The sequence below is a fragment of the Cynocephalus volans genome, chromosome 8 (assembly GCF_027409185.1).
Source record: "Cynocephalus volans isolate mCynVol1 chromosome 8, mCynVol1.pri, whole genome shotgun sequence".
Lineage (NCBI taxonomy): Eukaryota > Metazoa > Chordata > Mammalia > Dermoptera > Cynocephalidae > Cynocephalus > Cynocephalus volans.
In genome coordinates this window covers 96,742,631-96,760,654 of record NC_084467.1, presented here as the reverse complement: position 1 = coordinate 96,760,654, position 18,024 = coordinate 96,742,631, and the positions used below count along the sequence as shown (strand labels likewise).

General features: G+C 46.2%; 1 protein-coding gene across 1 annotated transcript; it reads right to left on the bottom strand.

Annotated features, from left to right (window-relative positions):
- Positions 1–5,129: 5,129 nt before the first annotated feature.
- On the bottom strand, positions 5,130–11,955 carry LOC134383178 (glutathione S-transferase Mu 1). The gene is made up of 8 exons (XM_063104031.1): positions 11,828–11,955; positions 11,500–11,575; positions 10,989–11,053; positions 10,603–10,684; positions 10,399–10,499; positions 9,223–9,318; positions 9,026–9,136; positions 5,130–6,327 (listed from the first exon to the last, which is right to left on the bottom strand). The coding sequence occupies exons 1-8, from the start codon at positions 11,861–11,863 to the stop codon at positions 6,238–6,240; spliced, it is 657 nt and encodes a 218-aa protein (XP_062960101.1). The 5' UTR covers positions 11,864–11,955; the 3' UTR covers positions 5,130–6,237.
- Positions 11,956–18,024: the final 6,069 nt, after the last annotated feature.

Here is an 18,024-nt window from a genome sequence, read left to right as displayed (position 1 = left end):
ATAAAGTGTGGAGTGGGGGTGAGGTCAGGTAGACTTCATCTCATACCTATTAGGTCATACAAGTCAGATCCTCTGCACATCTCTGCTAAATTGGAGGAACTCAGAGACTATGTCACTGGGACAGGTAGTGTCACCCCTGTTGCAAATGCTCCCTATTCATTCAGTATCCAAGCTCAGGAAGCAGCCTCTGGCCTCAAAGTGAATTCCCACATAGGCTTGCCCACAGAAACAAGATGGTAACAGGCACACCCACAAGTGCCTGGCCCTGTGAATACATACAGGTCTTATTATACATTAATGGCTTGTCGGTCTGAATTTTATTCATCTTGAGCTTCGAGATCCAATTTGGAAAATGATTTTTTAAATAATTTTGAAAGACATACACTAGATATTGTTTTGTCAGTGTTCAACCATTTGGTCACTCCCTAACTGAAAGTGCACGTGTTGAGATCCTACCATATTCTAGGAACTATGAATAAGACAGTCCTTCAAGAACACTGCAGTTTGGCTACTAAAGATTAGAAGTTAGGTGGGAACAGCAAGAGACAGATTTTGAAAATATGGATCACATATTCTTGTTTTTATGCACTGATAGGCAGTAGAGAGGGAGACACGCTGTGTGCAGGAGAAGCAGGTGATGCTTGCGAGGGCAAGGATTCAGGAGCCAGGAAGATGGGGCCCAGAGCACAGGTGGTCCTTTCAGAAGGAGGGGAATGACTAGGCCAGCAAGCTCTGAAAAGCAGGGTCCACATTGGTAAAGAGGATCATACCATTGGTGAAACGGGTCTGTGTAAGGCAACAGGGAGCATAGGGATTAGGCAAACTGGGAAGTGGCCTGCAACTAGTGAGGGTAGCCAGTTGTTACCACACAGAAATTCAGTCCCAATGTTGCCAGGTCTCCTGGATTTATTTATATGTGCTACTGCCTGGCTACAAAATGTGGTTAAGTTCTAATTCAAATAACACTGTGCAGAACAACAAAATATATTGGGCCAAATTTGGCCAAGGACCTGTAGTGTGACATCTGTAGTGGATTCCATAATTCCTTCTAGCTGTACTGCTAACATTCAAACACGCTCAAGGCAAATTATCAGAAATTCTACATAAAACGGCCTTGGGGGAAAAATATTCGAAACAATTACCAACAGACAAATGAAAATGTGTCCTACTTCATGGAAATTTTTTTTAAGCTTTCTTAAATATCACGTGCACACACTTAGGAAATCCAAAAACATAAGGAATATTTTCTTAAATCTGAAAGTAAGAAACTAAAATTCACCATTTATAATATGCTGCCAAATTGGAATTGAGAAAAAAAATCATGCCCAGTATGTTGAGACTAAGGCAAAAGAGACGAGGGTTTCTTTATGAACAGAGGAATATAGAAACATAGGAACAAAGTTCAAAGGAAATAAAAATGTGGAAAGCAAGAAATAATACGAAGGAGAAAAATATTGAAACTTTAACCAATACTCTTGTTAAACTCAAAGTGACTCTCTAAACATCAGCTCAATTGATAAGAGCATTAATTCAACCACAAAAATAGAAAAGGAAATTACAAGTTAATAAAAATCAGGACTATGAAAGATTTAAAAAATCATTTCGGACAATTTCTAAAATTGGGAAAACATTTTTTCTCAGCTACGTGTGAATTAATGTTACAACAAAGTGAACCAAACACAAATATATCAAATCATGTGTGGGGGGGAGGGAAGGAAGAAGGTGGGGGGAAAACACCAGTGTGGAAAACGTTAACATCTGGGGTATACAGGAGTTCCTTGTGTTGTTTTGCACATTTCCTCAAAGGCTCGTATTATATCAAAATTAAAAGCTTTTAGAAAATACATTTATGACTCCAGACACACATAAATATATTATTTGTTGAAACAAACGTTTCATCAAACAAGATTTACCTCACCTATATGACTTGCATTCTGACCTTCTTTTTTTTTTTTTTTCGTGCTAATCTCCATCTACCATATCAGAGGTCTCCAACTGGAGAAGGTGCTTTTGTCTTTTTCAGTTGTCACCACTGGGAAGTGCCACTGACATCTAGTGGGTAAAGTGTGGGTATGCAGCTAAACACCCTACAATGCACAGGACAGCCCCCATAACAAACAATTATGTGGTAGAAAATGTCAGTAGTGCTGAGGTTAAGAAACCTTTGTCTATGACCCATGAATGGGTCAAAAGCTACAAATGGAAAAACACTGCCCTCAAAACTCTGGCTAGCCAACTCCCCTGGAAACCAACTGGCAGAAGTGGCTGCCTGCAGGGAGGACCCAGAAACAATCTTGCCCTGGGGGCAGCCCCTGCAGGCATCAGGCTGTAGATCAGGAACAAGAGGAGAGTTGGACAGAAACAGACCTCCCAGATAAGTAGGCTGGGCAGCCTGACGTTCCAGGGTATGGGGTAGGGACTGGTGTGACTCTCTCTGACAGTCAGGCAGCAGGCAGCCTGAGCCCTAGGCCAGGGTGGTAATTCCTCAACAGCTGCTGGGGCAGGGCTAGGCTGGATGAACTGAACTTATTTTTAAAAGGTATCCAAGATGACTGACAAGGGTATACAGAAAGTTCCTAGAAGTCACTGCCAACTTAAAATGGCTTGACCAGGACCCTCCCTGAACTTAACATCCACAAAGGGGCAGCCAAAAGTTGAATATATAAGCCGCTAATGACTGATAAAGACACGGACATCAGTGATGGAAGTCACAAAGAAAGCAGCTCCATTCTCACCGTTCACCTGTACTTCAAGCCTCCCAGAGAGATTCATGCACATCAAATCAGCAAATTGTGCAGGCAGACAGATTGTTTGCCCTTTGGAGGCCTTTAAAATAATGATGAACAGGGAGATTTACCAGAATATAAGGCAGTATCTTCCCTCCAAATTTCCTTGGAGTTGTATTATAAGGCATCTTAGCCAGAACACTCCAAATAGAAAAAGCCCGCAAATAAATGGAAATACTCTAGTGTTTTAAGTTTGGTTTCACAAACTTATTCATTGATTATTGTGATCAATTTGTGTATTTGTTAGTGTATTCATCCGTTTTGTGTTGCTATAACAGAATTACCTGAGACTGAATAATTTTTAAAGAACAGGTTTGTTTGGCTTACGATTCTGGGACAGCTGCATCTGACACGGGCCTCAGGCTGCTTCTAATCACGGCAGAAAGCATGGGTACAAGCAGATCACATGGCAAGAGGAACCGAGAGAGGAGGAGCCAGGGTCCTATAAACAACCAGCTCTCATGGGAACTAATAGAGTGAGAACTCACTCAGGACCCCCACCGCCCCAAGAAAGCAATAATCCATTCCTGAGGGATCCGCCCCCATGATTCAAATAGCTTCCAGCACTGTCACATTGCAGAACAGATTTCCACATGAGTTTTGGTGGAGACAACACATCCAAACTCTTATCAGTTAGCTACATGTACCAGTGAGAGTTCTCCAGAGAAACAGAACAAATACAATATAGTATAGACAGACACAAACAGCCACACAAATACACATCTATACATACAAATATACATATACACCTATGAGGGTACTTGAAAAAGTTCGTGGAAAAACAGAATTAAAAGTAACACAAATCTTTCCACAAACTTTCTGAAGTACCCTTACATATATATAAATAATGTTTTGCCAGGTTCTGGGCAGATCTCTTAGCCCAATCACATTGACACATAAAACATATATATTTACTATAGGAATCAGCTGATTCACCTATGTAAATGGAGAAGTCCCTCAGTCTGCCGTCTGCAAGCTGGAGAAGCAGGAAACCTAGTGAAGTAATTCAGTGTGAGTTTGAAGGCCTCAGAACAGAGATAGAGAATGCGGGCCAATGGCGTAAGTTGCGCATCAAGTCCAAAGGCCAGAGAACTAAGAGTGCACATGTCCCAGGGCAGGAGAAAATGGATGTCCCAGTCAAAAAGGGACAGTGAATTCACCCTCCCTTCACCTTTTCATTCGAGCTGGGCCTTGACCAACTGGTTGCTGCCCACCTGCATTGATGAGGGCCAACTTCTTTACTCCATCTACTGATTCAAATGCTGATCTCTTTTGGATAGACCCTCACAGACACACCTAGAAATGTTTTAACAGATATCTGGGCATCCCTTAGCACAATCAAGTTGGCACATAAAATTAACCATCAAATTATGTGATAGGAAAGCTAGGGCAGAATCACAATTACATTGTGACTAAAGGAAGAAAAGGTTTTGACTGTCCCAAGCTCATCTACTGACTGTTGTTCTCCAGGAATTGATTGAGCCACAGGTACAGAATGGGTAAACAGAGAGGTTTACACAGGGAGATTCATAGACAAGGAGATTCATAGACAGTAATTCATCATGTGCAGGACACAGGAACAACCAATAAACAATTAACAAAAGGTGAAGGTAGAAAACTTCAAGGTATAATTATAAAACTATAAAAGTATAACAAGATAAAATTGCAAACCCCCAAGTGCTTAAGGGAGTAGAAGAACAGTCCATGTGGCTTGCTGGTGGTACCATAAATGAAATAATTCTCTCTGGAGAGCAATCAAATAATCTACTATAATAGCATAAATCCTTTCTCACCCTTTTCCTTGTAGTATCTGCCTTGGGAATCTACCCAAATAAAGTAACCAAAAACAAAAGAAGCAATTAGTTTAAAAGTGATTGGGCTGTTGTGGAAAAAAAAAAAAAAGATAAAAGATTAGAAAATTCCACATCCCCAGTAGCGTGAGAATGACTAGGCAAACTATATTTATCTTCAGGAAGAAATAATAGGTGACCACTCAATAGTAGAAGTGTGCATGCATATGGAATGCCAATATACAGATTTTTAAGTGAAATGTTAAAGAGAAAAAAGAGCAGAACCTAAGAATGTATGTACACACCAATCTCACCTACCCAAAGAAATAGGCTTGAATAAAAACCAAAACACAATTTGAAATAATGCCACTAAGGTTAGAACATATTTTGCTTAGAACCTATTCTCTGAGCACCTTCTACGTTCAGGGGATCTTCTAGGTGTTATGCAAACACCTGTAACACCAGTGAGCAAGAAGACACAAAGATACAGGCCTCATGGCATCGACTTCCAACAGGCGAAGCAGACGATGAACACAAACACACGACTAATATGTGATATATGATATGTGTATACTCACTCTACAGCATGACTGTATTTTTTATTATTATTTTACATTCTAAGAGGCAATTGTACAGGGGTGGGGGAGAGAGGGAGGGAGGAAAGGATGGAGAGCGGAGAGGAAAGAGGGAAGGGAGAGGTGGAGGGTGGAGGGGGACCTAGGCTGGGCCACTGCTGGCTCCTTCTCCAGCCTGGTTGCTGAGCGTGGGACGGTGGGTGGCACTGCTGGGGTCCTGGATAGAAGGGGTCACCCACCTAGGCTCAGGAGCCTGGGGGGCTTCCAGGGGGATTCGCGCAGCAGCTCAGTGGTCACTGGGCTGGATGCTGAGGTCACTGGAGGACATGGCTGAGGCACTACGGGGGTCCCCCCAACCAGGGCTCAGGAGCATGACTTTAATTCAAGAGGATGCAAGGCAGATGAAGAGATGGGGACGGCTGAACGCGGGTGGAGGAACACTATGCTTAGAATGTTCATGGAAGCATGTGAAGCAGAAAACAAACAGCCTGTAGATCCCCACATAGGCTTTGGATTTAGAGACCTCAGTATGACCATAAAAAAAACAGGGAGGCTTCTTAAGTAAAAAGCAGGCCATGTACAAAGGGATTCGAATCAGTCAGTACTGATCGGAAGTAGCTGTGACAACTGGTGATTTTGGGAAGCCAGGTGAGAATAAGAAAAGACAGCAAATGTGGTTGAGGCTTTTCTGGGGATCAGACAGGGCTGGGCAGGGACGTTGCTGGGAAAACAGGCCCTGCACACCAGGCAATACTGGTCTTTCGGGGCAGGGCTGGGACAGCTGGCAACCAAGCTCCACAGGAGAGGGGTCCAGTCAGGATCCTCAAAGCAGAGACAACCAAGGAAGGGAAGGATGGTGGGGCTGGCTTTAGTGCAGGGAAGGCTAACGTTAGGAGGGGACTTTGCTGAAGGAAAGTGGGCAAAGGAGGTTGAGTTAAAACAAAGGGATGCAATAAGGCTTTGAGGAAGAGAAGGGAGTGAAAAGGAGAAAGGAATGAGAAGGCAGTGCTGGATGTGCAGGGAGTCTGTTTGTTCTCCAGACCCGGAGCAGGCTGGGCACGGGCTGCTCACTCCCATCTGCTGGCCCTACTTGTTGCCCCACACGGCTAACTTTGTGTACACAGGTCTTGGGAGGAAGCGGCTGGACTTCATGTAGGCAGAGATCTTCTTCAGGCCCTGAGGGTGGCAAAAAGAAATCCTGAGCTCAGAGTCTGCAAGCACAGCAGGTGAGGACCCTGACAACAGCCTTTCCAAGTGCATCAAGTATCAGAGCAACGCACAACCCACAGAGGGTCTGCAGCTTTGGTGAGTTAACTCTTCCAATTTCCTTCAGCTAATGTCATACCTTAATAAGAGCTACCACTTATGGAGACTGGACAGTGGGCTAGGGCTTTATATCCACTAGAAATTACCATATGAGTTTTAAAAAAATCCACCCAACTACCAGCAAGATAGGTTCTACTATCGTCATCCATCACAATGGAAACTGAGGTGCACAGAGTTAAGCGACTCTCTCAGGCTCACATAGCTAGTAAGTGGGACAGTGCTGGAAAGCAGCCTGGCTTTGTCTCTCTCTCTGGTTCTGTGCTTTCTGCTGCAGTCCCCTCATCCACCCCCACAGATGGCCCTGTCACTCCATGCCTGCACAAACATTCCCCATTCTTTTTTTTTTTTTTAAACGATGACCGGTAAGGGGATCTTAACCCTTGACTTGGTGTTGTCAGCACCACGCTCAGCCAATGAGCCAACCAGCCATCTCTATACAGCGATCTGAACCCGTGGCCTTGGTGTTATCAGCACCGCACTCTCCCAAGTGAGCCACGGGTCAGCCCAAAACATTCCCCATTCTCACAGGGAGGCTCCTGGCTTGCTGGGACTTGCACACAGAGGAAGGACCTTGAGCAGGACAATGGGGCTCAGATAAAGCCTCTACAACTTGAAAGAGAGCCCAGATCTCACCCAATGACTCAGCAAAACCTGGATGAAAGAGGATAGGGGAACATGGACCAGTGAGCAAAGGATGGACCAGGCTCTAATCATTCCCTTCTAAAGCAGTAAGTCCGAACTTCTCCAACTAGTCCCTGAGCCCAATCTCACTGGGCCCCACCATACCCCATCTCCAGCCCTGTTCCAATAAACGAGGCCTTATGACACTCAGGTGTGCGGTGCACCATCTTACCAGGATAGCGAGTGTCCCATAATTTCTAAGGGATACAAACAAATATGGGTGGCCTAAATACGTGGGGCCAGGCCAGAGAGGACCCATCTGCAGCCCTCAGCTCTACTCCACTCCCACCCCCACTCTCCATGCCAGCTCTTGCAACATCCCCAAGGCCTTCCACCTGGACCAGAACCAGGGCTGATGAGAACTAGCTCAGAAAGCAGATCTCATGCTCGGGAGTGGGAAAGGAAAACACATATTAGGCTGAAAACCTAATTGGACCAATGCCTCAAATTCTCAAATCTGTCATAAAGTACATTTTGTTGCTCTCAAACAAGTTGAGTATGGGTGAAAGATGACTAGCTGTGAGGTGAGGTCCAGACTGTGCTCCCCAGTACCCAGATGGTAACACATGCACCTCACAGCCTACTATGTCTGCAGTTGTCTCACTACACTCAGTTCCACGATCGAGGGTCATCTTTGCATGTAGCACTGTGCCTGACACCATGCCTCATACACAGGACAGATCAGTTAATACGCATTAAAACAAACGTGCTAGTCCATCTCACAGAGAGAACACTTGGGAAACCGAAACGGAGAGAGAAGGAAGGAATGTACCCTGCATCAAGCACTTCAAGATAAACCCCTTCAGCAGGGGCACCCACGTGTGTACTCAAATCCAGCACTAACTACACTACATTCCTGTGATCTCAGTACTACCCCAGACGGATAGCCGACTCGGGAAAGCGTTTTGGACATCAGGCATGAACAATCGCTGTACTTAATATCCATCCTACCTATAGAAGTTGTCAGAATCAAAACCAAGGCGCTTGTGTTAACAAAAAAAAAAACAAAAAAACACCACAAGCGAAACAAGAAAGAAAAATGTACATATAGAACAGGGGAATGCCATGAAGGAAGGGTTCTCATGTACAAATGCCTGATAAAAATGATCACAAAGGACTATGCAAAATAACATACTCCATAGAGGCCAATTCAGTCTTACACAAAAAATACTTCTGCAAGGACATCTGCCAAGGAACTGTCTGTTCAGCCTTGGAATGGCATCAACCTTCTTCCTGATCCTTGAGGCCCAGCATATTATCCTAAAACAATTAGGTATTCCGCCATCATTGTTCCTTTAAAACCCTTTGCCCTGTGCTTCTTGAATATGCACATATGGCGTGTAGATTCCCACTGCAATCTTCTATTCCACGTTAAACTCATTCTTCTCTTAGAGAGCCTCTCTCTGATTGTATCTAGTTAACAGACGAAGACTTGTGTCAGTCCTACTAACACGAGCTGCATACACCCTCCTGATGTTCTGCCTCCTCCACAGTGTCCTCAGCTGTGAAACCCAGGCTGCAAAAGGGCCTGAGGCTTTTCTTCTTGGCTGCTTCCATAGAAGCCAGAGGCTGACAGGCAGCCCAGCACAGCTTCCACTGGCTCTGGGACCTTCAGCAAAAGACTTGCCCTCTACAGTCTCAGTTTCCTCATCTGTACAATGGGAGTGATAATTCCATCAACCTTGTTGGAATGTTGTAAAGATTAAACCTGACACAATGGATGTAAAATGCTGAGCACAGGTCCTGGCATGAAGCCAGTGCTCAATAAATGCTAGTTACTCATTGTTTTAACTCCTGAACTGCAAAAGTATCAGGCAAGGAGAGAAGGCAAAGAGGGACCCAGGGAAAATAGGGTCAGGGGCATCACCTCAAGGCGGGATATGAAGTCCTTCAGGTTTGGGAACTCATCGAGGCACTCGGGTTCAAACATACAGTTCAGATCAAGGACATCATAAGCCAGGAAATCCACAAAGGTGATCTGCAGAAGGCCAAGGACACATGGACTGAAAGCCCATAATCTAGGAAGAATGGCAACTAACCATGCAAATCTCCCTCCCCCTTTACCTTGTCCCCTGCAAACCATGGCCGCTTCCCTAGGAACTGTGAGAAGAGGTTAATTTTTTCAGGGAGTCCCTCCAAGTACTCTGGCTTCAGTTTCTCCTGTAGCAGAAAACAGCTGTCACACACAAACCCTCACACACAAACTCCCTGGGCAGTTATGCAGGACTCCCTATGGCTGTGCGTGGCCCCAGCTGGCCAACACTGAACAGCCGTCCTTCTCCCAACTGGGACTGTGTTGGTGCCCAATATTCAATTCAATACATCAGCATTTATTAGACTTCTATGAGGTACTAGACCCCATCTGAGGCAATGAGAAGGCAAAGAGGAATACGACTCGGTCCCTGAATCTGTCAACTCTCATCTTCAAACAACCCTCCTATGGGTCGGACCCAGCAATGGCCTGAGCACCGGGCATGTTGTGGGTCAGGAAGAATCAAAGATGCAAAGAACTAAGGTGTTCAGGAAAAGAAATTGTAAGTTCTACCTAGTGGGGTAGCAGAAAAATCAAATAGACATTTGAGTGCTTTCCGGAAGGATGAGATTTGGGGAGTCTGGAAGAAAGGAGGGCGAGGAATGGAGAGCCCTCTGGCTGACATTAACTTCCTATTAGGGAAATAAGCTGATTGCTGTGGGTGTCAAAGAGACAGCACTGGGAAAACGGCTGGATGGAATTCCAAACTTGAGAGTACCATCACCATCCCCAGTCATGTACTTCTTTTCCTCATACCTTGAGTCTGTGTATTCCAAGAGCAGGTGGATAGCAGAGGTCAGAGAAGGAGGGTTTTCTAAACACATTAGGTTACTCTTTACAAAATGAATTTCCAACCAGGGGTGTCTGGATTCTACCCTAAGGATGGTTGAGACTTACTTAGAGTTGTCATTTGATACAGTGGCAAGTGGCAGAGTGTCCAGAGTCTGAACACATGACTTTTCAGTCCGCAAACTGAATTTTTACCCTATATAATCTGGACTGTATCCTAATATCGGTGGGAACTGATTTAGACTTTATTAACAAGTTTTTAGGGTTATGAGGAACACTGTTCGTAGTCTAGGAAACAGCTTGGAGGATGAGTAGCACTAAAAACTTCAAATGATGAACAGGACTAGTCTACGTGGAAATGCAAGAGTCCTGGGTCCTTACCTAAATCATGCCAGGCCCAGCCCAGTGGAGAAACTCACAAAGTCAGGGCTGTAGCAGACCGTGGCCAGCTGCGTGGCGGTGTCCATGACCTGGTTCTCCAAAATATCCACGCGGATCTTCTCTTCTTCTGTCTCCCCACCTGCCGCCCACAAAACAGAGACTTACGCACTCAGCATCCCACCCCAACCAAGCCCATGGGGATGCCCACTGTCCCCCAAAAACCCTGAACCAGCCTTACTCACACAGGTTGTGCTTGCGGGCAATGTAGCGCAGGATGGCGTTGCTCTGGGTGATCCTGTGAGCCCCATCAATTAAGTAGGGCAGCTGCATGGGCAACCCCTGAAGGTCAGTGGGGCTGCCAGGCTCCCCAGCACCCCCCTTCCTGAGAGAGGACAGGCAGAAGACCTGGCACTCACTGTGCCTGGCCCATGGTGGCCCTAAATAAGTATACTGTAAAAATAGTGAAGGAGCTGGGACACTGAACATCATGGAAAGGCAGTGTAGAGAACCAGGAATGAGAATGGTGGAGCAGAAGGCACCTGACCCTAAGACCTCCAAGCTGAGGAAAGGAGATGGAGGCAGACACACCTTCCACTTGCCCCCACAACCGCCCCATCGCTGCACCTACATTGGGGAAGTCCAAGCCCAGCTTGAATTTCTCATTCAGCCACTGGCTTCTGTCATAGTCAGGAGCTGTGGTGGAGAAGATGAACTGAAAACAAACCTCCCCAGAGCCCAACCCTCCCTTCCCAGGGACCTTCCCAAGAAGTCAGTGGCAAGTCCCCCAGAGGCAGCGGATCTAGAATCCAAACCACTGAGTCTCACATTCCGAGGTCTGTGGGGAATGGAATGCTTGTAAGGGCTCTCAACTCTACATGACTAAGGCTCACAAAAGGTTTAGGTAAGCGCTAAGGGGAACCCAGCCCACCCAATTATTGGTACAGGGGTGCCCGGCAATCCCCTCCCAGCGTCCTGACTTGGAAGGCCAAAGTGCACCCTGGAAGGTCTGAGGGGACGGTCAGGCTGCAGCCTCAGCTGGTGGAGGCCTGCAGAGGGGAGCAACACGTGGCCAGGCATGGGCTGCTTGGTACCAACTCAGCACGAGTTGGGCAGAGGTCCGCACACCAGGGTGCCATTACCGTCCCCCATCGTGTACTTCTTTTCCTCATAGCTGGAGTCTGTGTATTCCAGGAGCAGGCGGATGGCGTGAGCCAGCTGGAGAGACGGCCCGGGGCACATCAGAGGTGGAGGGGCCCCGACCGCGTGGCTTTATCTCCTCCACGCGAGCCCCCCACCCTCCACCTACACGCACGCACAGGCGCGCACACGGGAGAGCTCCCGAGAGGGACAGGCAGAAGGTCCCGGCAGGCCCGAAGAGGACCCATCCCCTGGAACTGGTCCCCCAGCTGCTCAGCACTTCCCCGCCCCGCGGCCCCGTCCCACCGTCCCAGGCCGACCCCTACTCACCCCGCGGATATCCCAGTAACCCAATGTCATGGGCATGGTGCTGCGTGCTGTGGACTCGGCAAACAGGCCTCAGCGGCGCTGGGCTGGGACTTTCAGGGAGTGCCCTGGGCGGAGAGGGGCGGCCCGGATGGGGCCCCGCCCCCGCCCCCACGCCCGCCCCACCTCCCCCGAGGCCCGCCCCGCCCCCACGCCCTTCCCGCTGGCCCCGGGGCCCGCCCAGCTCTCTCGGCCCTCCCCGCCCCGCCCCCGAGGTCCGCCAAGGCGGAGGGTGGGGAGTGCAGCTCCGGGATCCCGCCCCGCAGGAGCGAGGAAGATTCTCTTCAGCCGCCCATCCCCGAGGGTTGGGGAGCGAGGTCTGCGCGCCCAGAAGCCCAAGGCAGGGCTCGGTCTCGCCTGCTTCCCCAGCCCAGCGGCTCCTCGCCCCTCCACAGACCTCTGCTGGGTCCCCAGATTTGCCAGTGCAGCTCCCTCTGGCCTGAAATGTGGTGTTAGTATTTTCTTAGGGACCTTGGGGGACTGAGCCCTTGGGCAACTGGCTAAGGATTATATAAATCAGCTAATTAGTATTTGCGCACAACCTGTGAATGTAAACCGAAGAACCAGACACAGCAAGGTGGTAGGGTATCCTGAGGTGCTGCCCTAGAAATTTCCTACTAAGGTAGGTGGACCTCACACTGACCAGGACGGTGACCGTGAGTGCAGTCCTCACGGAGGGAATGTGAGCAGTCATGGAAGAACATGCACCACAAGAGGCCAGACACCTGTCCTGCTGTGATGGGAGGACACAGGGTGATGTCCACAGAGGAGCCAGGAGGATTCCCAACAGGATAACGGGAATGGTGGGCCAAGCCAGAGCCTCTGCTGTCTAGGTCCACAGAGTCTACCCCTAGCCCTGGGCAATGACCCATTTGTGCTATTGGGTTTGACAGGGTGACTCACCCGGCCTTTGAAGTCACTCTGTGATCTGCAGCTCTGGTACAACCTCCGCAAGACCAATGTACAACCTGCGAACTCTCTTTGAAGGCAGAACATGATTTCAAAACTAAGCCATGCAATAAATAGGCCTGTGGCTGATTTTGCCTATTCTAAAGGCCATTACAGAGAGAATGGATATATGAAAACAAATGAGTAGAACTTAAAAAGAAATGGGGCTTACAAGTTAAAGGGCAACGTTACACTAGAGAAAAATAAGTTTTGGAAATTAGCTAACACTTTGTTTGGACTGCAGGATATGAACCCAGTAAGTATATCAAGGTTTCAAACTGCCAGGATAAAGTGTGGAGTGGCGGGCGAGGACAGATAGACTTCATCTCATGCCTATTAGGTCATACAAGTCAGATCCTCTGCACATCTCTGCTAAGTTGGAGGAACTCAGAGACTATGTCACTGGGACAGGCAGTGTCCAGTCCCTGTTGCAAATGCTCCCCACTCATTCAGTGTCCAGTCTCAGGAAGCAGCCTCTGGCCTCAGAGTGAATTCCCATGTAGGTTTGCCCACAGAAACAAGATGTCAACATGCACACACACGAGGGCCTGGCCCTGTGAATACCTATAGTTCTCATTATAGATTAATGGTTTGTCAGTCTGAGTTTTATTCATCTTGAGCTTGGAGGAGAAATTTTCTAGATCCAATTCAGAGAATGATTTTTGGAATAATAATTTTGAAAAACGTAGACTAGGTATTGTTACATAGTATTCATCCATTTGGTCACTCCCTAACGGAAAGTGCACGTGTTGAGATCCTACCATATTCTAGGCACTATGAAAAAGACAGTCCTTCAAGGAGACTGTAGTTTGGCTACTAAAAATTAGAAATCAGGTGGGAACAACAAGAGACAGATTTTGAAATTATGTATCACATATTATTGTTTTTATGCACTGATAGGCAGTAGAGAAGGAGACACACTGTGTGCCGGAGAAGCCGGTGATGCTTGCGAGGGCAAGGATTCAGGAGCCAGGAAGATGGGGCCCAGAGCACAGGTGGCCCCTTCAGAAGGAGGGGAAGGACTGAAAAGCAGGGTCCCCACTGGCAAAGAGGATCATACCATTGGTGAAATGGGTCTGTGTAAGGCAACAGGGAGCATAGGGATTAGGCAAACTGGAGAGTGGTGCCCTTGTGTGTTTTGTTGTTGTTGGATTGCATTTTGTGTGTATCTCTGTGAGATTTGTTTGGTTCGTTGTGTTATTCAAGACTCTATTTCCTTATTTATCTTCTGTTTGTCCCTTCCATTACTGAGAGTGGGGTAATGAAACCTCAAAATATCATCGTAGGACTGTCTATTTCTGTCTTCAATTCTGCCAATTTTGCTGCATATATCTTGTTTTATTCCCACTGTGGGAATTGTAGCCTGAATGATAAAGGAATCAGTTATCACTCCTGTAAGTTCACCCAAATTATCTTTAGTTGCTTCATTTTGGAAGCTTCTGGATATCCTTTTTAGGGAAATGTGATTTTCTGGTGTGATGGTAGTACTTTTTGTTTGTTTATTTATTAGTAGTATTTTTTTTTTACATTCTATGATGTTGCAGAGCAGTTGCAGTGGGAGGTGGAGACAGGAAAGGGGAAAGAAATACAGTGAAAGAAGGAGAAAGGAGGGGTGGGGTTGAGGCCTGTGACACCCCCCCTCATTCCTGCGTGGGAGACCAGGGGACTTCTAGCAGTGGCTTGCTCATTGCTGAGCTGGTGGAGGGGTGTGGCTGAAGCCCTTGCCCCTGCCCCAGCTCAGGAGCCTGGGGCGTTTCCTGTGGTTGCTCGGTTGTTGTCACTGGGCTCATTGTGGGAGTCTGGGGGGCATGGCCAAGGCTCTTGGCCCCCGACCACCCCAGCTCAGGAGAGCCCAGGGTGCTCCCTGCGGCAGCTCAGTGGTCATCGCTGGGCTGGGTGCAGGTGTCAGGGGGATGTCGCTGAGACCCTTTGGCCCCCACCCTCAGGACTAGTTGTAGGTGTTGGGGGGTATGGCTGAGACCTCCAGCCCTCCCCCCTCCCTGGCTTGATAGCTAAGGGGAGTTCCATCCTTCTAGGTTTTATAGGTGTTCTTTGGTGATATGAGACCTTTACTGTTTAATATCAAACTTTGTCTCTGGTCTGTGGGTATTTTGTTTTTTCTTTCACTTCTCTTTTGGATTATTTGCTGTTCCCACCGCTTAACCTCTGCACTGGAACTTGTCGAATTGTTAACGTGGGGGAGATGGAATCCATCTGTTCTCTTACCCACAGGCCCACTATGGATATGTGTTCCAAAATCTTGTAAGGTTCTTAAAAATCTGAGTCTTCATATAAATGCTACCTGTCATAATCTTGTCTCAATTATAATTTTAAAATGTTATGTCTTCAAATATTTCATTAAAAAAACTCTGATAGGTACAGTTTCCTGACAAACTTTGAGTTCATCGCTTTAAACTAAAGTTCCAAAATTCTAATGAAAAACTGATGGGTTTGTGAAATTGTTCACAAAGGTCAAAACAACAAAAGTTAGTGAACTAATTAAAAAGAATTATGGGTTTTTACAATTTCCTTATTTTGAAACACTGCTGGTTCTCTTAATGTTTTGTTTTCCAAATTTAAAAAAACTCTCTCTCTCAACCTATTTATAACTAACAACAGTTTGGTAAAATATCATTTAAAACAGAGATAAAAGTATTTGTTTTCTCCCTATTTTATTCCCCCCAAATAGAATAACTTTAAGTATCCTTATAATTATTATGGCAATGTGGCTATTTTTATAAGTTCAATAAAAATTAACTCTCTCTCTTTATAACAGGATATAATTTAAAACTTTGGATATGAGATAGCATGTCTCACTTCTAAGTTGCTGACCCCTCTTTCATGTTGCCTTAATTTGGCCTGATGTTGCTTCATCTTGCTGTTCATCTTTCCCCCTGATATGGGACAAAACACAACCTGGGAATGAGCTTTCCCAGCACGAAGGGATCTATACAAAGAAAAGTAAGACCTTTTCAATCAAAATATTAATCATCAGTGCTTTTATGAGGAATGCTTTAATCATAAAGGGGAAAATAACATCTTCTCTAGAAAAGCAGTTTTCTAAATTTTCCTGGCCTTAAAGAGGATGTTTGTAACTTGGATGAGACATCCCGTTCCTAAACAAAAGACTTGTAATTGATCAAAAATTTTACAAAAACTAGATGATTTGAAAACAGTGATGTCCTCCATGGGTGTATATCAACAAACTCTTTGGACTCAGAATCAACTATTATACAGAGCAGAATCCCATTAAGAGTTTCAACAATTAGTAATTACACCCAATTCACAGCACCTGGAATAATGCTGATGTAGCCACTCTGAGACGATGACATCATCAGTCCTCACCTGAAGTAAATTAAAAGGACTTGCTGTGCTAAATGATACTAACTTTGCTTTAAATGCTATTGTCTTAATTGTGAAAATCTGATCTATAGCTTTTGTTTTTCTTTTAAATAAGTAAAACGGGGGAGATGTAGAGTATACATAAAGCAAATGTATTTCACAGAGCCTGGTTTTCCAAAGCCTTGCAATTTCCAGTTTGGCCTAGCTTCTTAAAAGTACATATAAAATGTTGACCTTGCAGGGGACAGGAAACTTCCCCAGGCTAGTCTCTGTTGTAAGATAAAGAATTGTAACACAGCAAGATTGCTGGCTCAAAGGACAGACAGGTTACTGATTGATATGTAAAGATACTGGGAAATCGCTGTAAGAAGAGAATGTTTGCTAAGATCAAGCTTTTGTTGGTGTATCAACTTAACTTCTTGAAAATTGAATTATGGAATGTCACCTTGCTTGTCTTATTGAATGTTACCAGCTTCTATTATTAAACTTGTTAAACTATACTTAGCAAAAACCCCACCTATGTTCTCTTCCTGTAATTTCCTGGTCTGGAGAATAAATGCGGGAAGAGAACCCCAATTCAAGGTTAACTTCCCAAATGGAAGGAATGCCTCTCTCTTGAGGGTTCTGGGAGATCAACCCCTTTTCAGGGCTTCTCACTGCTCAGAAGAGATGGCCTTTGAGTAATCTTTGGCAGCTCCATCGCCCAGGGGAAAAGGGGTGATGAGTCCATGGGAGGCAAATCAACAGGAGCTAATTTGTTGTCCTTTGCTTACTTCTAAAATGGGGGGACTTCTTGTGGGGACCAGTACGGGAGCTCTGTGGTTGAGCTAAATTGTTGCTTTGCTGCAAATTCCCTGGGGAAGGCTTTTGGTGCAGCTCAGGTTTTAATGGTTGACTTTGTAGGTACTTCTGGGATTCATGAGATCTGGTACTCCTGGGTTGTGTAGAAACTCTGGTCTGGGCCTGAGTTCCTTCAGCAAACTGCACCCCCTGCAATTCTACTTTCCCTACCAGTCTCCCCTGAGGGGTCCTGTGCTGATTGGAGGGCAGATCAGCTGTCTGCACTGTGCCCCAGTGTTCTCCAGGTGGGCCCATCTCCCCCATCACTCATGCTCCAAACACTTCCCATGGGAGGGGCTGTGTGCTGGTCCCTTGCGATGACCACCAAGGCCCTCTTCTCCCCTGCCACCTCCAAGCAACTTCATCTGAAGGGCACAACTGTGGCTTTTGCCAGCTCCTGCTCTGTGTGCTCACCAGCTCCAACCCTGAAGCAGCCAGGACTCGAAACAGAGCAATTCTTTCTTTCTCTCCTCATGGCTTCTCCCACCTTCATGTACTCCATAGGCCTCTCCTCCTCTTCCCCTGATCTCTAGCAGCCCCAGCTTGGCTGTTGTTGCTTTCCAATAGTTGCACATTGGTTGACAGTGGGAGAGAGTGATGCTGGGGACCATCTACTCTGCCATCTTGACCGGAAGCCCCTGGTAGTTTTAAATGTCTGGCAATCTCTAATAGTTCATTGGAATCACAGAAGTTAGTGTGCAGTGAGGAGTATGGGCCCGATGCCACATAACTAACAATATCTTAGTGAAGCACTGATTACACTGGGAGTAAGCTTCATTTATGAGAATGGGAGTATATTAGTCTGTTTCTGTTTCTTATAACAGGAATACATGAAACTGGGTAATTTGTAAAGAAACAATATTTATTGCTACAGTTTCAGAGGCTGGGAAATCCAAAGTCCAGGGACCACACCTGGTAAGGGCCTTGTTCTTGGTGGTGGCCCTATAGCAATGCAAAGTATCACACAGTGAAATGGCTGAGCAAGAGACAGAGCTAAGCTTCTCAGTTGCTCTCCTTTCAAAGCCATCAGA